The sequence below is a fragment of the Bos taurus genome, chromosome 5, assembly GCF_002263795.3.
Source record: "Bos taurus isolate L1 Dominette 01449 registration number 42190680 breed Hereford chromosome 5, ARS-UCD2.0, whole genome shotgun sequence".
NCBI classification, from domain to species: domain Eukaryota; kingdom Metazoa; phylum Chordata; class Mammalia; order Artiodactyla; family Bovidae; genus Bos; species Bos taurus.
Window position 1 is genome coordinate 68,541,176 of NC_037332.1, and position 25,248 is coordinate 68,566,423.

A 25,248-nucleotide genomic window follows, 5' to 3' on the forward strand; every position below is an offset into this window, starting at 1 on the left:
AAGGTGTGACTTAATCATTAAAAGTCCACTTAGGTATTATTTGCATGATAGTAATAATCATAATAATTCATCCTTTCAATCATGTTCATGTCTGATAACCTACTTCTAGACCAGGTTCCCTTGAGAGCTTCTGTTTTCTTAAAAAGGCAGGTATAGGGAAACCAATTTGTTTCCTTGCCCTGTCTCTTGACGTTTCCACAAAAGCTCTCACAGTTCATGTTCCACTCAGTTTAGCTTTGAGTTTGACAAATATTTAACACATGCCTACTATTCATTATCCAGGGTCTGATTTGGTTATGGGCAACAACGGGATCTTAGCTTGGTTAAAAGACTTTCAGCTTCATTGCTTGAGTACCTGCTCTGCCACTGAATAGCTGTTTGATCTGGGCAGGTTACTTAACCTCCTTCATTTGAAAACAAATATTGATTGAACTCCTCCTATGTGTTAGACACTGGAGATAGAGCATTGAACAAAAGCCCCTGTTCACAAAGCTTCAGTTCTAATGGGAAGAGATGGATGATTAATAACCATGTGGTGATAAGTGCTGCAAAAACAATGCAGGAGAAGGCAAATGACAAAATGAGAGGACAAATGTGGTGTGGATGTGGGAATCTTATTGCTATTTTAGGAGGAGTGATCAGCGAATGGACCTCCACTGAGATGATGTTTGAGCAGAGACCTGGAGATGAGGCAGCCTGTTGGGAGGTGGCGTGTGGGCAAGTTTCAAAAAGAGACAGTGGTGTACTGGCTGTAGCCCACACTTGTTCTAATCACACGTATCTCTTCCCAATTCTGTGTTCAGTGAAGTTTGTACCTTGAAAGCAGCCAGTATGAGAGCATTTATACACAGAAATCAGAAAATGCTACAAGTCAGAATTTTGTTTTTGTTTTTTTTCCCCAGAGAGCCACTTGTTAAATATTTACCAGCACACTGCTGGGAAGAAGGAGCAGTAAGTGCAAAGGCCCTGCACTTAGGAGTTAGGAGTGTGCTTGATCAGTTTGAGGAACATCAAGGCAGCCAGGGTGGCTAAACAGAATGAGAGGGTAGATGGTAGGAGATGAGGTTAGAGGTAGCCAGGAACAAAGTTGATAGGACTTTGCAGGCATGGTAAATGGTAGACTTTATTGTAAGCGAAATGGGGGCCATTAGGAGGTTTTGTGCGGAGGAGTGACACGTTTCTGACTTAGGGTTTGAACCACACAGGGAGGGATCAGGAAGGCCAGTCAGGAAGCGCAATAACCTCTTGGTGGGGTGGAGCCAGTAAAAAGAGCGCCTCGATTTATTCATCTTTTCAGATGTGAAGTTTAAGTAAGTTGGCTTAGCATAGTGACTAGCATACAGCAGCCCCTACATAAGTGATAGCTGTTATTATTGACAGATGCCAATCCTGGGAGTGGGGAAGGGGTTCTCATATCTAATTAGGAAGACCAATCATTCCAGCACCACGCGGTAAGAACTGTGTTCCAGACAAAGTATAGAGGAGAGATACTTAAAACCAAGTTGGGCACAAGAAAGGTCAGGAAGGGTGTTTGAACAAAAGGGCAGCACTGGGAAATGGAAGGAAAATAGAACGTTTAAAAGTGTCCACACCTCCTCAACTCCCCAGTTAAGGGAACAAATCACAGCTTTATCCTTTAGCAAAATAATCAGTGATGTGAAGAAATGGTGATAAATTACTCTGTATGTTAATTAAATTATCTAGCAGGCTGTGTATCATCATTTTCTCATTCAAATTCACTTGTCATTTTATAAATCCCATGTAGCCTTTGACTCTGGTCAGCAATTGGATATAAAAACTCAAGCCACTAAGAACTTCAAAACTCACTATGGAAAAATGAGTTCTTAATCTAGAGCTCAAGCATGGGTTTTAGGAGGTCTGTGAATTTCTTGAAGATATTTGCAGAATTAGGTGTGCAGGTGTGAGTTTTGGACAGGGGGATCCATAGCTTTTATCAGATTCTCAAAAGAGGTTTATGACCCCCCCCCAAAAGATTAAAAGCACTGCTACTGAGATTAATATTAGAAGGTAAAAGTCAGTCTAAAAGAAATGGGCATGTTTTTGTTTGCCATTTCATCTATCAGTAAAATATTCAGTGATATAAAATAAAGTGATATTTTAAATCACATGAAATCAGTAAAAAAACTGCATTTAAAATGTGGTTCCTTTATAATAAGAACTTTGTCATTTTATTCAAATATGAACTATCAATTTGGACCCTGTTGGGTCCAAATTTAGAATTTTACCTGTGCCAGCTTGCTTACAGGCAAAATTTGCTCTATTGATCATGCCAGGATCATACCTAATATTCTTCCTTTTGAAAGTTTTCTGTCCCTGATTTTGTTATTGTTGTTTATTGATTAACAGTTCCCGGCACTCTTCTTGGTTAAACTGCTGAGTTCCAAAGTAGTTAAGTAATCCCTAAGGGCTTCTTCAAAGCCAGAGAGATAGGAATGTTTACTGAAATTTTACTTTAAAAAGAGAATGAATGGAAATTAATTGCTCTGACAAACTTCTAGAGACTCTTCAAGTCAGGATCTCACCTTCTGCTAGTCACACCTGGACTACTTACGCACCTATTTTTGTCTGACATCAGGCAATTATGAAGTGCTTCATGAGTTGTAATAATTCCTCTTTCTTGAGCACAGAGAATGATCTAGACACCTTGTTGAGTGCATTATGTATATAATCCCATTGAATCCTTACGACACCTAATGAGATAGGAACTTTATCCCTATTTTATAGATTCCACCTTTCAGCTTTATATTGATATATTAGGTAACCAATCTGCCCTTTATTGAGTATTTACCATGAACAAAGCCCAGTGCAAGGTGCTTTACTAAGATTATTGCATTGAATCCTCACCTCATCATAAGGTTCCTGAGGGAGGCATTACTGTCCCCATTTTACATACAAGGAAACTGAGGCTTGGAGAAATTGCATCGGTTTCCCCAAGTCACATAGATAGTAAGATGGTATGATATGAACCAAGATCAGCCTCCAAAAACTACTTACTTAATAATATATCATACTGTAAAATTCACTTTAAAAGCTGTTGACAAGAATTTCAACTATTTGGGGTCAAAGATCATGTTATTAAACTTTGTGTACTCCTCAGGACATAATATAGCACCTCGTACTTAGTAGGTACTCAAGAACTCTTTATGAGCTGGTCACTTATCACAGTGGGTTGAAAAATAGAACATCAAGGGCATAATGATGTATCTTATTTCCGAAAGAAAATAAAAAAACTTCCTTCGCTTTCCTTGGGGGATATACTGTTTCTTGAGAGCAAAATAATAGGGGAAGAAAGATTGCGGCAAATGGAGAAGGTGGTATTGACATGTATGTGCTACCATGTGTGAAACAGACAGCTGGTGAGAAGCTGGTATATAGCACGGAAGCCCAGCTTGTGCCCTCTGATGACCCAGATGGGTGGGATGAGGGAAAGGGAGGGAGGCTCAAGAGGGAGGTGATACACGTATAATTATGGCTGATTTGCCTTGTTCTGTGGCAGAAACCAATACTATATTGTACAGCAATTATCCTCCAATTAAAAAATATATTTAAAAGATTACAGAAAATCTTTTTAATAACCCCCACATGCCTGGTTCATAGGTTAAAACCTTACCTATTATACAAGGGTTCCCAACTTTCTGTACTATAACTGCATCATATTGATGTTTGCAAAACGAACAACCTTGATTAGGATTAGTCTTGGTGGGGGAAAAAAAGCAGCTCAATATTTTAGAAATACGTGTGGTATACAACATAGTCAAAACCCAACATCATTTGAAGGTATAAAAGGGGTATTAGAAAACACTCAGGCACAGGTGTAAATGCTTAGACATGTGGCCCCACCCTCCTCATGGTCCCTGTGCATGTTTTTCGGCTGGCGGCTGGCACCTCTGTCCTCGGCACAGCCAGGCTTCTTCACTGGGAGAGCTGAAGAGTGGTGGGCCCGCGAGGAGTTCCTGAGGATGGCACTGCTCTAGTACTCCAACGTCACAGTCTTGGTTTTGAGGTATTCGTTTAGAGCTTCCTCACCTAGGAAAGAGAAAAGCAGTTGATGGACTGTGTTCACAGGTGGACGTGATGGCGCCAGGTGTAGTGTATCTCACTGAGCAAGAGAGTGGGGCTGAGACAGTGCTTCTCAAACATTCGATTTCATGTGAATCACCTGATCTTATGACACTGTAGAGTCTGATTGGATTAAATCCAGCAGAGGCCCCAAGGTTATAAGTGAAAGTTGCTCAGTCGTGTCTGACTCTCCAACCCCATGAACCATAGCCCACCAGGCTCCTCTGTCCCTGGGGATTCTCCAGGCAAGACTACTGGAGTGGGTTGCCATGCCATCCTCCAGGGGATCTTCTCAGCCCAGGAATAAAACCTGCATCTCCTGCATTGCAGGCAGATTCATTGCCGTCTGAGCCACCAAGGAATCCCTATATGCTTCTAACCATTCCCCAAATGGTGATGCTCATGGTCTACACTTTGAGGATAAGGGTTTAGACCAGCTACCAGGCCTTCTAAGGACCACACTGTTGACTTATCAACCTCTACCCAAAACCCTTCTTTATGTCCTGGCTTGATGATAAATCTTCATCTCTCTTCCTCGCCATTTAAGCTGAACAAAAGTGATCAGGATACTGTCCTTCCAATTACATTAAATGTAATTATATTAAATGCAGTTAAATGCATTAAATCCAATTACAATAAATGCAGAATAGAGTGAAGTTTGAGATCATTTTGTTTCATTTTGTTAGAGAAAAGAGAAATGTATTTTTCCTGACTTACATAGTATGTTAAAGACACAGAAGGCATGCATGCGTGCATGTAGTTACTATAGTCGTGTCTGACTCCTAGCAACCCTATGGACTGAAGCCCTCCAGGCTCCTCTGTCCATGGGATTCTCCAGGCAAGAATACTGGAGTGGGTTGCCTTGCCCTCCTCCAGGGGATCTTCCTGACCCAGGGATTGAACCTGGGCCACTTGTGTCTCCTGCATTGTAGGCGGTTTCTTTACCCACTGAGGCACCTGGGAAATCCACAGAAGGCATATCCAGGCAAAAAATAGGTCTGCCATTTTGTTTCTGTGCCGTTCCTGTTTTGAGCTTCCGCAATCATCGATTTCTACAGCAGTTAAGGGGCATGAATACCATGAGTGAAACTAATGAGTATATGATTCTGGAGTTAAGTTTAAACTCAGTGTTCTTACTGTTAAATTAGAATCACCTTAGGGAGCTTTTAAAATTCCTGATCCCAGGTCACACCTCAGACCAGTTAAATCAGCATCTTTGCTTTTTTTTTTTTTTAAAGCTCCCAGGTGATTCTAATCCAGTGTGCAGCTGGGAACCATTGAGCTGAGGGAGTTTCAAATTCAGAGAGGAAGAAACTGTTAAGACAAAGTTTACTGTGTTATAATAAAACAGACAAATCGATCATTCTCTATCCAAAGACAAATGGAACACTATTGCCTTCCTGATAATGCTAACACTATTGCTTCCTGATAATAATTTCCCTAAGAAAATCTCCCCCTGTAGTTTAGATCCAGGGATGAAAGCCAGATTGAAGACATGAAAAGAAAAAAAAGAATTAAACTTCAACTCAATGGAATTTAAAACGGGAGTCACTCTTATTGTTGCAAATAAATTGTCAAATGTCATCAGGAAAGAGAAGATGTAAAAATACCCCAAATTAACAAGCATACTGTAATTTTGGTAAATCACAAACATTTCAACTTTTGAAACAACATGCCAGACTGTGAGGGGTGAGGACATGGGCTACACAGCTGGAAGACCTCGCTTTGCAGTCTTTTTGTCCATGGCTGGCTGGCTGACTTTGGGCAAGTTACCCAGTCTCTCTAAGGGCCATTTTCCTCATCTGTAAAATAAAGATAATAATAGCATCTGGGTTCCCATGGCTGGGACTTCCCTGGTGGCTCAGTGGTAAAGAATCCGCCTGCCAATGCAGGAGATTCGGGTTCGATCCCTTGATCAGAAAGATCCCTTGGAGAACAAAATGGCAACCCACTCCAGTATCCTTGCCTGGGAAATCCCATGGGCAAAGGAGCCTGGCATGCTACAGTCCATGGGGTCGAAAGGAGTTGGACACAATTTAGCAACTGGATAGCAATGCTCCCGTGGCTATTGTGAGGGCTGCTCATATGCTCTTATAGGCCTGGTATGTATTTAGTTTTCAAAATAAGCTATTACTGGAAATGTGATAATGTTGCTGCCCACTGTAAATTACGTTTTGGGGCTTTCTGCAAACTCTACATCTGAGCTCCCAGAGGCCCAGAAAACTCTGCCAGTTTCAATGTTGACTCTGAAAGACTGCCAAGTGGTTCAGAGACAGCATACATTCTTGGAGCTAGCTGGTTGTTGCCTTCTACCCATTTTCCTTTCTTGGTTCCACTTGGTCCCATGACACCTAAACCAAGTTCATGCTGAATGTCAGGTTAAAAGAAACAACCAAACATATTTTAGCTAAATTGTCAGTGTTTTCTTTTCGATAGGAATCTTCTTTTTTAAAAGGAAGCCCTTTTCCATACAATTTGTGTTCTTTTCTATATGTATGTTATGTTCAATAAAATGTTTAACCATTGATATGTGGCAGCCTGGGATGGGACGGGAGTTTGGGGAGAATGGATATGTGGATATGTGTGGCTGAGTCCCTTTGCCGTCCACGTGAAATTATCAATATTGTTAATCAGCATACTCCAAATAAAATAAAAAGTTTTTAAAAAATGTTTAACATTGAAAGAAAAATCAATGCCCTTGAAACCCCAGATCAACTACCACGTGGGAAATGCCCTTTAAAGCAATATACAAGTGTTGGACAAAGCACGAAGCGGGCTTTTTATGATGTGCAGTAGAAAGGTAAGGCATATTCATACCTAAGTCTTTTCCAAACCCAGACTGCTTAAATCCACCGAAAGGAGCAGCCACATCCGTCTTGTTGTAGGTGTTAATAAAAACAGTTCCTGCTTCTAGTTTTTCACTCACATACATGGCTTTATTTATGTCTCTTGTAAAAACTCCTGAGGCCAAGCCGTATTCTGTATTATTTGCTCGCTGCAACACTCCATCGACGTCCCTATAAGATGTTTTTAGGAAGACATAAAACCTCATTAAACGTAAAAGCAAAACACTTTCATTTTATGTTCTAATATTTTTCCCCTCTGTGTTAGAAACAGGAAAACGTTACTGCCAGTGTGCTTACATTTTTATAAATGAAATATTCCAGGCTTACACCAAAAGAAACGCCCAATGAGATATTACAACCCTAGTATTGTATTTTTTCACATATATCATGTGACACCCTTTAAAATCTGAGCTGAAGTCATCTTTTTAATCGTCTTCATTGGTTTTCCTTCATGACTACCCCATTTGTCTTTCCCCTCAGTTCCATATATAGATATTATATATTCTCAGAGCACCCTCTCAGTCCCTCCATCTATTCAGATTTTACATGCACAGTTCAAGGGCTCATTCCATGCCTCACCCTGAAGCCTTCTCAGATCCCATCAGTGCTACTGCTTAGGCGGTAGAGTGGAGTGGCCCAGTGAGAAGGCTCAGCAGCCAGACTGCCTGGGTGACCTTTGGGCAAATGACCCCATCTCCCCCAGCTTTTCTGTATTCTTGTGAAAAAATGAAAATAGTAATAATAGCACCTCCTGTCTGTTGTCATAAGGATTAAATGAGCCAATAGTGTCTGGAACAAAGGAAATGCTCAGTGAAAGTCAGCTATAATTGGGTAGCCCACGTTCCTCCAACTCAGTCACCTTCCAACTAGACAGGAAGTTCCCAAGGAGAAAGAGAACATTTCATTTTTCTTTATACTAGGATGTGGCAACATCAAATGTGAACTCAATTAATAGGCTAATCCCATAAAAGGGTAGTAAAATCATTCCTTCAGTGGGTCTGGTGACTTCCCTGCCTTCTGTCTCAGTATGTGTGCGTGGCCAAGTCAGTGCAGACATGAACCCACTCGTGTCTCCACTTGTTCCAGTTCCCATGTGCCTGCCATACAGTATCTCATTTTTATGAGTGTCATCCTAATGTTAAAAAAAAAAAACAAAAAACATGAAATTTCTACAACATGGCCAGTAAATGCAAGCCAAGATTTCATCTGGGGATCTGGCAAGGAAATGGGATTTCTGTTCCAAAGCTGGAAGAAAAATTAGTTGTGCTGAATTCTTTGAAGAGACAACAAAGGCTTGAATGTGGTGCCTCCCCTAGGGATTTTCAAAGGTAATCTTGTCTCTATCCAATTTTCAACTTTCATGAGAAATGTGGAATCTCACTTGGAGTGGACTAGACTCTGCTAAAACTCTCACACTTGATGCACTGCACTTGATCGCACTGAAGATATTCATAGATTGGACTAAGGCTGAAAGATGGCTGGATGCCAGTGCCCACTGAGGACTGCTGAGATCACACAGCTTCATAGTACACCTTGTCCACTTTTAGAATAATAACAATGATTGCAACTGCACCAGCAGCAAACACATTTAAATCTTCAGTCGCTCAGTCGTGTCTGGCTCTTTGCGACCCCATGGACTGCAGCACGCCAGGCTTCCCTGTCCATCACCAACAATGACCCCAAAACATAGATACTATTAATAACTAGCCCAACTTCACAAATAGATAAACTTTACAAATAGAGAAACTTAATAGAGGAATTACGCTAGTAACCCAAGCCCACAGGGGTGGTCAGTGCAGACTCCACCCACTGCATTTCCCACCTACACCCTCTTGGGTTAACTGCCTGTCTCTTTGTCTGTCTCCCCTATTAGATGGTGACCTCCTTGAGGATAGGATCTGTGATTTATGTAGGCTTACATTCTCTAAACCTGGCTTCTAATATCTGCATGGTTAACACGACTATCATATAGGGGAATTTATAATTAGGAAAAGAGGTTAAAAGAGCATCTTTCGATCAGTATGTCAAAATGTTACTACAATTTAGTGTCCCCAAAGTTCTCTTACAATCTATCAAAGACCAAGAAGCCCTTCTGAACTGGGTATTCTGTTTTTTACCACCTTCTCATTGGTTAAAGAAAAACTAAAGCCATAATTCTAAAGAACTGTGTGCAGTATACCAGAGAGTCTATTATATTAAATATTATGATAGGAACTCAGTTACCATATGGACTTCTTTGATATGCTAAACACTTTGGGAAGTTTCAGGGACCCTGACAAACCAGTACGTCATTTACGGTTGTTTATAAGGTGACTGTGGGCTTTCTACAAAGAGTTGAGTTTTAGGTTTTTGGGGGCATGATCCCCTGTGGAGAAAACACTCCACTCTTTCTTTGGGAAAATCAGATTTCATAGATGATGCCTTCTCTAAAAATGTAAATGCAAAAACCACTTCTGTTAGTCTCAGTTACTGGCCTTATTCCAGAGATGTTTCAAATGCCAACTGTACAAAAATTAAAACTAGCAAATACCATATGATGTCAGCCATTAATTTAAGCTAAGGAGCAAAAATTTATTTCAACTTACATTGTAAGTTAGCATTCTCTTCTAATTATTTGTCGATTATTATTATGGTAGAAATTGTATCGGAGAAGGCAATGGCACCCTGCTATGGTGTTCTTGCCTGGAGAATCCCAGGGACGGGGGAGCCTGGTGGGCTGCCGTTTATGGGGTCGCACAGAGTCGGACACGACTGAAGTGACTTAGCAGCAGCAGCAGAAATTGTATGTTCTTTAACTGTATGCTCTGTATATAGCACAGTGGTAGGGAAAAAAAAAACCTGTATCTAGTCAACCCAGTTAAATTATGCCTAGGAACATACCCATTTTGGAATTTAGAAATGACCATAATAGGCCCAAAGGATTCCTCTTTGGCAAGATACATGTGGTCTTCCACATCTGTGAAGACAGTAGGTTCCATAAAAAAGCCTATTTGAAAACCAGAAGAAAATAACATCAATTATAGTGTAATTTTCAATTAGTAGTTCTCTCATTTAATTACATTACAACTTTTATTTCTTCCCTTCTGGGTCAGTAAAACCAAGAAGACTTTCATTTTCCTATTTGGTGTTAACAATCCTAGGTTCTTATACTTTTAATGTCCTTATTACAAATATTTCAAACATATGTAAAAGTAGAGAAAATAGTATAATGAATAGTAAAATAAATCTTTATGTATATATTTTGCTAGATTTGATTCATTTTTTCCTTGCTGATATAGTTTAAAGCAAATTCCAGAGACATAGATTTGTACTAGAATACTTGGAGTATAAATTGTAATGTACATTATCATACCTAACAAAATTAACGCTAATCCCTTATTCATAGTTTTTTTCAATTTAACTTCTAATTTTTAAATTGAGATATAATTGACACATAACATTAATTTCAGATGTACAACATAATGATTTGATATTTGTATTCAATTTCTGATTTCTAGAAAATATCTCTTTGTAGTTCATTTGTTTGATTCAGGGATTCAAATAAGTTACACTTTGCATTTGGTTGTTAGATAGCTTTAATCTGGAACATTTCCTCCCTTATGCCCACCCCTTAATTTTCATGGCACTGACTTGTTAAACCGGTGAATTCACAGTGGGAAAGAATCTGCTTGCTAATGCAAGAGATTCAAGAGACACAGGTTCGATCCCTGGGGTGGGAAGATTCCCCTGGAGTAGGAAATCGTAACCCACTCTGATATTCTTGCCTGAAAAATCCCATGGACAGAGGAGCCTGGTAGGCTACAGTCCATAGGGTTGCAAAGAGTCGGACATGACTGAAGTGACTTAGCACACATGCATGACTTTGTTAAACAAACTGATTCAGCTGTCCGGCAGAATATCTTAGGCATTTCAGATTTGTCATTGCTTCTTTGGGATGATATTTGATTTGTTTCCCTATCCCCTGTGCTTCTTTAAATAGAAAATATGACATAAAGGCATGGTTAGATTCATGGTTAAATGTTTTTGGCAAGAATACTTCATCGGTGATGGTGTGTTACACACTGGATCCCATAGAAGACATATCATATCCAGTCGTACGGCTGGTACTCAGTCTATCACAGTAAGACAGGAGGTTTTACACCTGTTGTTTGTTCATTTTTCTCTCCTTTTGGGTATCATGACATGGAGTCATTCACATACTTCTGTAACAAGTACTGGGTTCAGTTCAGTTCAGTCTCTCAGTCATGCCCGACTCTTTGCAACCCCGTGGCCTGCAGCACACCAGGCTTCCCTGTCCTTCACCAACTCACAGAACTTGCTCAAACTCATGTCCATCGAGTTAGTGATGCCATCCAACCATTTCATCCTCTGTCATCCCCTTCTCCTCCTGCCTTTAACCTTTCCCAGCATCAGGGTCTTTTCTAATGAGTCAGTTCTTCATTAACAGTTACACAACAGGAATGAATCCTTCCCAGGCTAAACTGGCTAAGATTAAGCCTCACATTGCCAGGAATGAAAACCGCCAGTTCCTGAAACACACTTATCCATTACGCTTGTTTACTGCACAGCTAAGGGCCTGTCACATCATTTTATTTGATTTTCACAGCCTCGTAAAGCAGGATGTGCACATTTCATCGCATTTTACAACTAGGGCTCAACAAAACTATTGTTGAAGGTGTCACAGCTTAAAAGTGGCCAAGCAGGATCTAGAACGTATTTCTTCTGATCATAACATAAATGCCACTGTTTACTTCTGAGGCAAGATGGTGCTATAATGAAGCCTGTTACCAATTATTCCAACTTAAGAAGCCAGGCCCCCAGCATCCCTCCCCTGGAGGTGATCATACCTGGCCTTTGGACTTGTCTTCCTCCGTACACCAGGGTGGCCCCCTCTTTCACTCCAGCTTCACAGTACTGCAGAAGCTTTTCCAGATGGGCCTTATGATTTTGGGGCCCATGATCAGTAGATCTGTCAAGTGGATCACCAATTTTCATCTTTTTAATTTCTTCCACCTGTATATCACCCAGTTTGTAAAACACAATTGACTGTTAGTAATGGATACCCTTCACCAAGCTTCTGCTGGGTGATGGGTGTTGTACTGAGCTCTTCCCAGATGGTCCTCACTTAGTCTTCATGGTAGCATTGGAGGTAGATATTTATTTCCATCTTACATATGAGGAAACTGAGGATCAGAGGGGCTAAGTGACTAGCCCAAGGGCACACGACCACTAAATACTGTAGAGTTTTCTTGATGTGAAAGCCCAAGCTTTTAACCACTGAGTTTTAAACAGAACACAAGCCACATGCATTGTATTAAAATTATCTTGAATGTTAATCCATTAAAATAGCAAACCTGATGTTCTGGAATTTTTGTCAATACAGCATACTCTTCATGGCAAAGTAATTTCTAAAATGGCCACATTGTTGTCTTTTCCTCTCCCTAAATGTGGCCGACTGCCCTCGTGAAAATCTCACGGTATAGCCACACTGGAGGACATACTAGAATGTTCTGATGAAAAACCATCTTTACATGGAACATTCATCACTCACACATGCTCCTTGGTTATCTTTTTTTTTTAACTTTTTATTTTGGAGTATAGCCAATTAACAATGTCGTGATAGTTCCAGCCAATTAACAATGTTGTGATAGTTTCAGGTAGACAGCAAAGAGACTCAGTCACACACATACAAGTATCTATCTATTCTTTCCCAAACTCCCCTCCCACTCAGGCTGCCACATAACATTGAGCAGAGTTCTCCGTGCTATACAGCAGGACCTTGTTATCCATTTTAAATACAGCAGTATGTACATGTCCATCCCAAACTCCCTAACTATCCTGTCCCCCCATCCTTCCTGCCCCAAAGCATAAGTTTGTTCTCCAAATCTGTGAGCCTGTTTGTTTTGTAAATAGGTTCATTTTGTATCATTTCCTTTTAGATTCCAATATAAGGGGAGTCACACAATATTTCTCCTTTTCTGTCTGACTGACTTCACTCAGAATGACAATCTCTAGGGCTCCTTAGTTATCTTAATCTGTTTCTGAATTTCTTGTTGTTAAGACCAATTCTAATAAGGAGAAAGAATGGGAGTTACCATAACCCCACAGGGCCATGAATTTTGAATTTAGGTCTGGCTAAAATCCCTCAGTAAGTGCTCAAAAAATAGCCATTGAATAAAGAAATTAATCCTGTTCCTATGTGTGCAAAACATATTATTGATGGACTGACAGCAGCAAATCTGTGACATTTCTGGTCTTAGCATTTGAAATTTCAACAAGTTGTAGTTGTGAAAGCCCATGATGTGTCATGCTGTGCCCTGTATTTTACTAAGGCAGAAACGTGAATTTGCGGGGTGCTCATGAGCTGGACACTGCCCGCCGTCTGCCCTTCTGTATGGCTTCCTTGTTTCCTACTCTCATGAGGAAAGATGCCTTTGCTTCTTGGGGGTGGAATTGGGGAATTGGCTCTGAAGGCAAAGAAAAACTGGGTGCTGGTTTTTCAACTAGAAACAAATTTGTGATTACTACAACCATAATGATGATACACTGCAGTATGTTCAGAGTTCATTTTTACCACAGAATTCATCTTAATAGTTCTATAAATGCTTCTAGTCTCATATTTACGGAATCGTGTCCAACATCAAGGGGTATGTAGGTATGTATCTATCTTAGTGGAGGAAATATATATGCTGTCATTTTACTGTAAATTCAGGGTTTGTAAGAATCTAGTGGTATACCTCTCATAGGCAATTTAGGGATTTATAATAACCTAGGGGTATATATCCCATAAATATCAAGGATCTAATATACTATAAATACAGAGCAAGATAAAGGTAATAATAGCTCTTCAGTATACTTTATCAGGTTTTTTAATATAGACCTATAACTTTTTACTATGAAAAATTATAATTATATATAAAAGTAGGCAAATAATATAATGAAACTCCATGTACCCATCAGTCAGCTTCAACTACTGCCAAGCCATGGTCAATTTATTCCCTGACTTACTTCCTCCCCTTCTGCATTATTTTGGAGCAAAATCCAGATATCATAATCTAATCTGTAAATATGTCAGAAAGTACTTCTAAAAAATAAGGATTGTGTTGTTTTTTAAAAATATACTATCATCACTAATAATCCCAGAAGTACTTTGGAAGTAAAGACAATTTCTATCCAACTCACAGAGCGAATCTGAAGATGCTTACCATTCTTGTCACAAATTCATCGTGGATGGATTCTTCCACAAACAGCCGACCAGCTGCAATACAGTTTTCTCCTTTGTTGAAAAATACTGCCCCCATGCCCTTTGGCAGCAAAAGACAAAATACTTTGTGATTTGGGAAGTCAAGGTTGTCATAAAATTGCACACACTAAGAATTGTCTTATCATAAAATAGCAGGCAATACAGAGAAATCAGAAAAAAAACACAAGCCCTTGGTCTAGTTAGTGATGCTTAGAGATTCTTGGTTTTGATATTTTTAGAAATTTTATTTCTCCTTTCCCCTTTTCTATCCATGAGTACTTTACAAGAGATGTACCTATCAAGGATGACATACCGATAAAAAGATTTTGTGTTATAAGAAAATGTAGACTATACATTTAAATGTAATGTTTGCATGCCAAATTTTGCTTTTAGAATCTCTACATCGGTTTATATAAATCATGAATGTTTATAAACCTCTTCATCTGTTTGTAAAAAGCTGGCCTCCAAGTTTTAAAAACACCTTTAATTATAATGACATTATTTTTTAAATTAAGTGCCCTGAGCAATCCCAAATCGAAGCATAAAGAGAATGGTTTCTGTTTATGGTCAGATAAAACCAGACCTCATTTTAAGGCACCTGATGAACAAGAAGCTGAAATGTGTTTCAGAAGTAGCACCTATTTCACTGGACTTGATCTCCTCTTACCATTCGCACAGCCTTGTCAAGTTCACAGTCACTGAATATTATAAGTGGGGATTTTCCACCAAGTTCAAGGGAAACTTTCTTCAAGTTGCTCATAGCACAGCTGGAGAAAAATAAATGGAATATGAGCATTTACTCTCTCAGTTTCTTTCTCTTATTTCTTGGACACAATTACTACTTAGGATGTAAAATATAATTGAGCCTCAGAAATATTAAGAAACTTATTCAAAGACAAAACATGCATGGTAGAATGGTGATGACAGCTGAAGCTGGGTGATGAGCGCATACATGGAGGTTCATTACACTATTCTGTGAGCTTTGTGACTGTTAGAAATCTTCTGTAAAAATTGCTTCTTTTAAAAATTCTGTGGTCAAATAATTAGAGATTCTCATGGGTGAATACATTCTTTGGGTGTAAGAATTTTGATTACATAAAGGCCTGGCAAAGAATTTAACATTTAACTAGATTACTGGCACACTGGAGGAAAATATCCATTTTTAGAAGTTATTAAAATTCTGTTTATTACTTCCTATTTGCAAAAAATTTGTTATTTAAAGCATTTAAAATACATTTAGAAATTCAGAAAGAAGGAAAAAAAATCACAAAATTCCATTCCATGGCTCAGTGATGACTATTTTCTTTTAACCATTTTGATATACTTGTTTCTGGTCTGTTTCCAAACACAGCCTTTGCCTTAGTTAACATAGTTAGGATTACCCAATACGTACAATTTTATACCTTATTTTTCTTTCCATTTACCATTTAATAACAGTCTAGAGTTATTAAAAATTCTCCCTGACCGCACAGTATTCCATTATGTTAACAAACTTTAACCACTGCCTTATTTTAGACATTTGGATGGTTTGCATTTTTTTGAACTAATGTTACTGTTTTTCAGGAATGCATTTTATAAATAATCCAGATTTGTCTTTTATATGTCTTTTCAGTTTCTTACTTAGGCTTCCAAAACCAATTTGGGCCATAGTTTTAGTATCAAAAATTTTTTGTGCCAGATTGTTAAAGCTACCAGAAGCCTGCAGGCTTTCAATACATCTCTGGTTTTACTGACTTTGGGTTTTACACTTTAGAAAGCATTTTACTGTATTCAAACATTTCAGTACCCTGCTGTGATAGGATTTCTCTTCTACATTCGATGTGATTTTTCTCCTTCCAAAAGCACCTTATTTAAAAAAGTAAACACAAAGCCAAAGACCTGGTTTAACAGGATCCTTAGCAAATCAGCACACTAAAGCCAATACCTCTTCATGATTTGTTTGCCAATCAGAGTGGAACCAGTGAAACCAAGTTTGCGGATATCAGGGTGCTCTGAAAGGTGCTGTCCCACTACGCCACCTGTGCAATTAATGGAATAAAACACAAATTAAAACTTTATCAAGGTCTTAGGGTAGAGGTGTCTTTGAATTCACTGAAGCAGTTTTCCAAGCTCTCATTTAAATCTTAGTTTTACATTTTCTATAATAATAACAGCGTGACAAAAATCTGAATAATGTCTTCCATGCAATTGTCAGTACCCCAAAGATGGGTTATGTCTCAATTTTTTTAATCTTCTAAAGTAATTTTAAAAAACGGAAATGGGACACCATAGGGTAGTTTTATGATGTTGTACAACTTCCACCCTCCCACCCAATTCACCTGCCACTGTATTTCCACTTTAAGATATTAGCACGTGTTTCTATTGCACTGTTGCTAAACTGTATTTAGTTTTAATATTTTGGATTGGACAGAATGTTCATTCAGGTTTTTCCATAGGATGGCATGGAAAAGCCCGAATGAACTTTTTGACCAATCCAACAGCTATGTCAGGACAAGACTCCAGTGGGAAAACTGTTCATTAGTTACAGCAAAGTAGGTTCTTGGCTTACCTGAGCCTGGAATGATGTTGATTACCCCCTTCGGAAAGCCTGCTTTAACAGAGAGCTCAGCAAACTTCAAAGCAGTCAAGGGCGTGACCTGAGCAGAAGTAGACAGAAATTGCCTTCAGACTCTGTCCTGTCCTGTGGACCAATACCCAGCTATCCTTTTATGGCCACACTAGTGTTGTTGTTTTTTACTAGAGTTTATTTTTTCTCTTATTTTTACGTAATTTCTGACTTATAGCAAAGTTGCAAAAAACAGTACAAAGAATTCCTATGTATCTGTCACCCACATTCTTCAAATGTTAATATTTTACTGTTTGCTTTATCCTCTTCCTCTCTCTCTGTGTTTTTGAACTGTTTAAGGAGTATGATATAATCTCAACATCCACAATATATTTTACTTATTTGCTTAGTCTTAAAATATACAGAAAATATTTTGAAAATTACTAAGCCTATGAAAAAGAAGCCTACTAACTTCAATATTATTTACAGTGTTTTTGCCTCCAGTCTGAGGCCATATAGTCCAAATGTCAATCAAAAGTTTCTTGGGTTAGTCCTTCCTCATTGCTTTTAGCGTGATGCTGTTATTAATTTGAAATTTGGCTTAATTGATTTTTTTTGTATTCAATGTTGGCCTCAGCTATGTTGATTATATTTTTTTCTTTATTTGTTCATTTGTTGTTTTGTAGAGTATGGGAAACATGCTTCCAAAAGTGAGGATTATACAACAGTACATTCAAAGACGTGTTCTCCTGAGAACCCCTTCCCCCATCCTTCCTAGGTCATCCTCCCAAGTTAATCAACCTCATTAGTCTCATTATCCTTACCATGTTTCTTTTTGCTCAGTGAACACATAATATTTTCCCTTTCTTTTTACCAAAAAGAGTGGTATAGTTATGGATCTCATCTTAAAGATCTATTACAGCAATGCATATCTCAGAAGCAAAATGAGAGTAATGTGTTTACACTGAAAAACCAATGCTGATTAAGTCTTAAATTAGTATTCTGTTAGCTTGGTCTCAAAAAATGGAATGGACGAAAATTGAGTTGTGAATAGAAAAATAGTAGAGCTTCTATTTCTATATTTTAACAGAGAAAGACAGGAAATAAATCAAACATAGCTAACAGTTAATATGGGGCTGGATAACGGTACTCTCACTCTGTCTGAATGAAGGTCAGAGGATCACTGATCACAGGTAAGTGTGGTGTCCTAGGAAAGAACAGGAGCTCACAAGGCCAAGGGACAGACTGTGGCTTCCTCACTTGCTCACTATGCTTTCAGGATATTGCCATGTGTTGGAGTTTACAGGCCTGCTTGCATATTCATAGACTATATTGTTATTTTAGCTAATAAAATGGTCAAAAGACTGAAAAGGAATCTATATAGAAACTGCATAATAAACAGTAATATTAATAGGACAAACACAAGCAACAACAACAAAAAAACAGGGTTCACATTTTTCCTCCTTCTAGTAACAGGTCCATGGCAATAAACATTATGACGTTTAAAAAAATGTCAACCTAGTTATACTTGAGGAGAAATTTTTCAAATGCTCAAATATTTAAAATTGGCAAGAAGATATTTCAAATAGTGGCTTTATATCTACTATAGTTAAAGAAAATTCTAGTATGAAATCATCATGATTAGAAAGACTTTTAAAAACTATCCTGAATTAGTAATTTCCATGGGACAGAAATTTCATGTCTTTGTCACTGATAATATGCCTGACAATTAGTGTGCACTCGATACATGTTTGTAATTTTTGAATATTCCGTGTAGTCACTGGAGTTTTCCAATGCTTAGCACTGTCTTTGGATACCACCATCTAGTGGTTCTCAACTCTGGCTGTACCTTAGAAACTAATGTGAAGAAGTTAAGTAATACCAAGGTCTGGCCTCTGACCCAGACCAGTTAAATCAGAATCTCTGCCAGTGGGGCCAAGGTATTAGTATTTTTAAAAGAGAATTCTAAAATTTAGAATTTTAAATTCTAGAGAGAATTTAAAAGACAATTCTAATGTGCAGCCAGGATTGAGCACTGCTGGGCTAAGTTATCTGCCTCCTCTCTTCATTTTACTAGTTTTTTGCTGTTTAATGAGTGCTGCTGCTTGGGAGAAACAGCACTCATACAGGATGCTGGTGAATTACTCAATCCTTGTGAAAGAATGAGCCAATATCTATCACACAAAACATGGATCTATTAACTAAGTGATTCTGCTATTAGGAACATATCTTACAAAGATAGTTGCATATGTGCATGAAGCTGTATATTTTTTTCAATTAAAAAAATTTTTTTTTGCTGTGCTGCATATGGGATCTTAGTTCCCTGACCAGGGATCAAACCCACGTGCCTTACACTGGAAGCTCGGAGTCTTAGTCACTGGACTGCCAGGGAAGACCCATGATGCTATATTTAAAAGGTTATTAACTGTAACACAGTTTATAACAGCAAAAAGGCAGAAAATCTCAATATCCATTAATTAGGTATAGGTTAAATAAAATACTGTTTATTTTTTACACTGGGCTTACCTAGTGGCTCACATGGTAAAGAATCTGCCTCCAATGAAGGAGACCAGGGTTCTATCCCTGGGTTGGGAAAATCCCTTGGAGAAGGAAATGGCAACCCACTCCAGTATTCTTGCCTGAAGAATTCCATGGATAGAGGAGCCTGGCAGACTATAGTCCATGGGGTCGAAAAGACTCGGACACAACTGAGTGACTAACACATTTTTTACACTGGAAACTTTTTTTTTTTTTAAGTTTTTTCCCTTTTTGGTAAGTATGTAGAGAGTGCTTCTATTTTACTTCATTTTATTTTTATATTGTGTTGTATTGTGCTAAGAACACTTAACATGACCTCTACCCTCTTAATAATTTGTTTAGTGTACAATACAACATTAGGGTTGTTCAACTGCTAAGTCATGTCTGACTCTTTGTGACCCCATGGACTTCCCAGCATGCCAGGTTTCCCTGTTCTCCACCATTTCCTGGAGTTTGTGCAAATTCATGTCCAGTAATATGATGTATAGCAGACCTCTAGAACTTACTCATCTTACATAATTGAAATTTTATGCCTCTTGATTAGCAATTTCTCATTAACCCTTCTCCTCCTGTGTGGTTTTCAGTTGGTTAAAAAATATTTTTAAAATTACCTAATTATTTAATTTAAAAAATATGCTTGTATACACAGAGAATATATCTGGAATACCTCAGAAACTAATAAATAACAAAAACACTGGTTGCCTCAGGGAGGTAAACTTGTTAGCCAGGAGAATAAGAGGGAGACTTTTCATCATCTATCTCTTTATATTTTTTTAATTTAAAAAATTTTGAATGTATATCTTTTTTTTAATGAGGAAAACAAGATGGCTGTGGTCACATGACTATATAGTTGCTCCAAATGAAAAAAAAATTTTTAATCCTAAAAGAAGAAATAAAAAAATAATAGGTAACAAACTGTAGACTCTTCTTGAATAGAGACCAAGCTTTCCCCACCAACTTGGGTACCTCAGAATGTCCACTCCTGTGCACTGTCTGGAGGAAATGCTTAGCCAGGTGTTAAGTTTGCTACGTTTTTTTTTCCTTGAAAAGCTACTCTAGCATTGAAAAGATGTTTTTGAGAACTCTATCATTTATTTTTAAACTAACTTCCTGTTTTACACATACATATATATTTCAAACAGCTACAATTATGTACATTATTTGCATGCTTTTCCCACATCTTATTGTAAATAACTTTACAATATTTTTGACAATTAAAATTTGAATGCCTGCATAAAACTTCTTTTGCTATTTCATAACTACTCTAAATAACTCCCTCAGTTCGGGGCATGTGGCATTTTGCAAGCACTGAACTGGTTTGTAGAAATTCAGGGGATTTCACTGACATACACTATGCTGCTTCCATTCTCATGGATGTTCTAAAGTCTGGAATCCCCATTTTGGGTAGCTATTAAAAATGAATATTTACTAATATGAAAAGATGCCCAGGATATATGAAAAGATGGTGTAATATATGATCCCATTTTTTTCAAGAAATAATATTTGTCAACATACGTCTGTGGGAGGGGTAGATGCCACACCTGGTCTCGTGTGTCTTACCTGCGCCGGCTTGAGCACTAAGGTGTTGCCTGCTGCCAGACACGCGGCACTCTTCCATGCCAGCATCATCAGCGGGTAATTCCAGGGGATGATAATGGCACAGACTCTGCAAGAGGAGAAAGAGACAGCCTCAGTCCCCTCAAACTAACTTAACACACGCCACGCAGAGGCACTCTCCTTGTCTTACCCAAGTGGCTCCTTCTTGGTAAAGGTCAGATTGCGGTTTGGACGGGCCTGGTTGATGGGAATTGTAGAACCCTAAAGAATAAAAAAGGTTGATACTACTTTACTAATTTCATTTTTTTTTTCTTTGCCATGCAGCATGTGGGATCTCAGTTCCCCAACCAGGGATCAAACTTGCACCCACTGCACTGGAAGCATGGAGTTTTAACCACTAGACTGCCAGGGAAGTTCCTACTTTATTAATTTAAATGAGTAAATTTAATCTCAATGAATCCATTTTCTATCTGCCTCTCTTACTTTCTCTTAGCTGATATTAAAAAAAGCAGTGTTCACATGGAACTCTATTCAATGTTATGTGTCAGCCTGGATAGGAGGGGAATTTGGGGGAGAATGGATACCTGTACATGGCTGAGTCCTTTAGCTGTTCACCTGAAACTACCACAACATTGGTAATCAGCTATATCCCAATACAAAATCAACAGTTTGAGAAAAGAAGCAGTGTTCAATTTATAAGAAACATAGCCACACCTAAAAAGGAACTGCTATGCCCTTCTCAAAAGAACTAAGACACAGGAGAAAAAAAACACATAATTCTAATTTGATCATCTCCATTCCCAATTTCTGGGCATGGCAGAGAATGTTAATTGCCTGCCCAATATCTATTCTCCCCTCTGTTCTTAGTAACAGAAACCCTTGGTTAATAATGGGGATGGCAATGTGCCAGGTAAAGTACTATGTTCCCCAGTTTCCATAGCAAATGGTGATGATTAATGGAAGATATAAGTACAATGCACTGGAAGGGGAACACTCTTTAAAGTAGGCTGACTCAGCTAAAACAAGTGCTGTTTTACCTATTCCCTCACTTCTTCATTCTTCCTTCCAGAATGTTGCTAAAAAGGCTGGTGCTGCAGTGGCTATCATGACACCAAGAGGCAGCCGTGACGGTAGCAGTCACATGGTACTAAGGATGGCCTGGCAAAGAGAGAGAAGGAATCTTCCTGTCTCAGACTAGTCTTGATTGCCTGCTCTTGGACTCCTTGAAAGTGAGATAAAAAGACTCTTTGGTTGGGTTTTCTATTATATGCAGCTAAATTTGATCCCAACTGATTTTTGGCAGTAATCTTTAACTGAAACTATCCATCTGTTTTGCCACATAAAATATTATTGCTGTTACTAATACAAGTGTATAATCTCTCATCTGAAACCCTAGGGTCAGGTGTGCTTTGGGATTCAGAATTTGACTTTAGAAACATAATATAATGCATAAACAATACCTTATATAATGTTATAATATCTATAACCCCCATTAATGTTTGGGGTTGCCTCCCATAATCAAGCATATTAGTATTTATCCAGGGCTTTCCTGGTAGCTCAGCTAGTAAAGAATCCACCTGCAATGCAGGAGACCCTGGTTTGATTCCTTGGTCAGGAAGATCCTCTGGAGAAGGAATAGGCTACCCACTCCAGTCATCTTGGGCTTCTCTGGTGATTCAGATGGTAAAGAATCTACCTACAATGCAGGAGACCTAGGTTCGATCCTTGGATTGGGAAGATCCCCTGGAGAAGGGAAAGGCAACCCACTGAACACTTATTCAGTGAACTATGAGTATTCACTCTAAAGCTGGAGTCAAGATTGCCGGGAGAAATACCAATAACCTCAGGTATGCAGATGACACCACCCTTATGGCAGAAAGTGAAGAGGAACTAAAAAGCCTCTTGATGAAAGTGAAAGTGGAGAATGAAGAAGTTGGCTTAAAGCTCAACATTCAGAAAACGAAGATCATGGCATACGGTCCCATCACTTCATGGGAAATAGATGGGGAAACAATGGAAACAGTGTCAGACTTTATTTTTTTGGGCTCCAAAATCACTGCAGATGGTGACTGCAGCCATGAAATTAAAAGACGCTTACTCTTTGGAAGGAAAGTTATGACCAACATAGATAGCATATTCAAAAGCAGAGACATTACTTTGCCAACAAAGGTCCATCTAGTCAAGGCTATGGTTTTTCCTGTGGTCATGTATGGATGTGAGAGTTGGACTGTGAAGAAGGCTGAGCACCGAAGAATTGATGCTTTTGAACTGTGGTGTTGGAGAAGACTCTTGAGAGTCCCTTGGATCGCAAGGAGATCCAACCAGTCCATTCTGAAAGAGATCAGCCCTGGGATTTCTTTGGAAGGAATGATGCTGAAGCTGAAACTCCAGTACTTTGGCCACCTCATGCAAAGAGTTGACTCATTGGAAAAGACTCTGATGCTGGGAGGGATTAGGGGCAGGAGGAGAAGGGGACAACAGAGGATGAGATGGCTGGATGGCATCACTGACTCGATGGACGTGAGTCTGAGTGAACTCCGGGAGTTGATGATGGACAGGGAGGCCTGGCGTGCTGCGATTCATGGGGTCACGAAGAGTCGGACACAACTGAGAGACTGAACTGAACTGAACTGAACTGAACTGAAGATGAATAAAACTTATAGACTCATGTTGGTTTGGGTAAGATTTTGGCACCAAATGAGTTTGAGTCAATCAAACAAATCAATTTTCAGGTTTCAGAACTATTTGGATTTCATAATTGAGAATAAAGGATGGACTTAAATTGCTCTTACTAAATACTTATGACTTTGTAGCTGAACAATAATAAAAACTACACTTATGTGCAAGACCTACTATAGTACAGACTTTAATTCTGTATATATAAACACTTGTAGTATATAAACACTCATTTCTAATTCTCATAACATAGTTTGCAAGGTATGGATTATCATGACCATTTTACAGATGAGGAAAGTAAGGCTGAGAGAGGTAAATAACAACAACTGCTAGTAAGTGGCAAGGATGAGGCCTGGAACCAGGTGGTCTCTCTGATTCTATAAAAATGATGGTACAGCAATGTGACCAGAAAAAACTTTCCCAGTATCCTTAGCAGATAGAGACAGCCAATGGGAGATACAAACACAAAGTGTAGGGAGGATGGGAATGTTTCTTAAAGTCCTTTTACCTTTCTCCCTCTTTCCCACTTACTCCTGGCTTTTAGGAATGTGGCTGTGATGGCTGGTGCTTCAGTGGTTACCATGAGACCAGAAGTGGCATGCATTCTGCTGTTTGCTGCAAGCCCTATTTCTCTTCTATATCTCAATACCAAAGCCAAGTGTAGTTGCCATTTATCATCACACATGTGCTATTTATTTTCTTGTAAGAAGAAGGAAATTGACATTTTTATCAAATTTATGTTTTTAAGAAATTTTTCTTATAACCAGTCTGCATAGCCCAACTATGTTAGCTCTCTGACCTCCTTAGGTATTTGAGTCTTCAATTCCTCCATTATATCAAGCTTCTGTCTATATGCCAACAAGACTATTAGATGCTCTCAAGAGATATTATAGTACAAAACAAAGAACAATATTAGATTTCAAGCTCAGAAAAATCTTGAGTTCAAATCCTAGCTCTGCTTACTATGTGACCATAGGTAAGTCATTCATTGTCCTCAAGCCTCAGTTTCTTCACCTGTAATAAGAGTTGACAACTATCTACCTACCTCAGATAACTGTTATGAGGATCAGATGAGAAAACCTACGGAAGTGGTGACTCTGACAAGGGGTCTTTATAAACTAACAAACATTCGTCCATTTTCCTCTAGGAATGATCTCCACGGAAACAAACAACATTTTGCACTTACCTGAATTTTGTCACACCAGCCAGCAAAGTATCTGAATGTTTGCACAGACATTCCAATGTGAGTCTTCAGAGCCAAGGTGTAGACAGCCCCTGAATCGAGGGCTTCGATGGTTGCCAGTTCTTCTTGTTTCTCTTCCATTAGGTCTGCAAGTCTGTTGGCCAGTGAAAGAAATCCATTCAACAGATATTGAGTCTCTACTGTGTAAAAGGCGTCCTCCTAAGGGCTGAGAATTCACACAAATGGACCAGGTCCCCGTCCTCATGGAGAACGTGGTCTCATAGGGAAGACAGGCATTGAACTAATAATTGCATGAACAATTTAAGAGTTATCATGAAGAGGCAGAGGGTGTTGGAAGTCTGTATCATTCGCATTATAGACGCATAAGAAGTAAGAGTGATGGAGTCACAGTCAGCCAAGGAGATCAGTGACAGAACACAGTGGGAACGTGGATAGTTCCTGAATACACTGGGAGATGTTAGAGGGCGACCCACACCCCTGGAGAACCCACGAACACCTGAGGATTTCTGGTTGGTGTAGAAATATTTCCAACACTGGCTGAAAAGGACAAGACAGAAAT

The 25,248-nt window shown here is 38.9% G+C and overlaps 1 protein-coding gene across 1 annotated transcript in view; it reads right to left on the minus strand.

Moving 5' to 3' along the window:
* Positions 1-1,105: 1,105 nt before the first annotated feature.
* The window catches only part of ALDH1L2 (aldehyde dehydrogenase 1 family member L2), a 60,790-nt gene continuing 36,647 nt past the window's right edge, over positions 1,106-25,248 (minus strand). Inside the window, exons 13-23 of the mRNA NM_001191391.1 lie at positions 24,672-24,822; positions 21,000-21,070; positions 20,813-20,918; positions 16,718-16,805; positions 16,094-16,187; positions 14,837-14,936; positions 14,132-14,230; positions 11,774-11,939; positions 9,807-9,912; positions 6,898-7,097; positions 1,106-4,047 (exon numbers count right to left, since the gene is read on the minus strand). Coding sequence (NP_001178320.1) covers positions 3,992-4,047; positions 6,898-7,097; positions 9,807-9,912; positions 11,774-11,939; positions 14,132-14,230; positions 14,837-14,936; positions 16,094-16,187; positions 16,718-16,805; positions 20,813-20,918; positions 21,000-21,070; positions 24,672-24,822 — 1,237 coding nt within the window. The 3' untranslated portion in view covers positions 1,106-3,991. The remainder of the gene's footprint in view (positions 4,048-6,897; positions 7,098-9,806; positions 9,913-11,773; positions 11,940-14,131; positions 14,231-14,836; positions 14,937-16,093; positions 16,188-16,717; positions 16,806-20,812; positions 20,919-20,999; positions 21,071-24,671; positions 24,823-25,248) is intronic.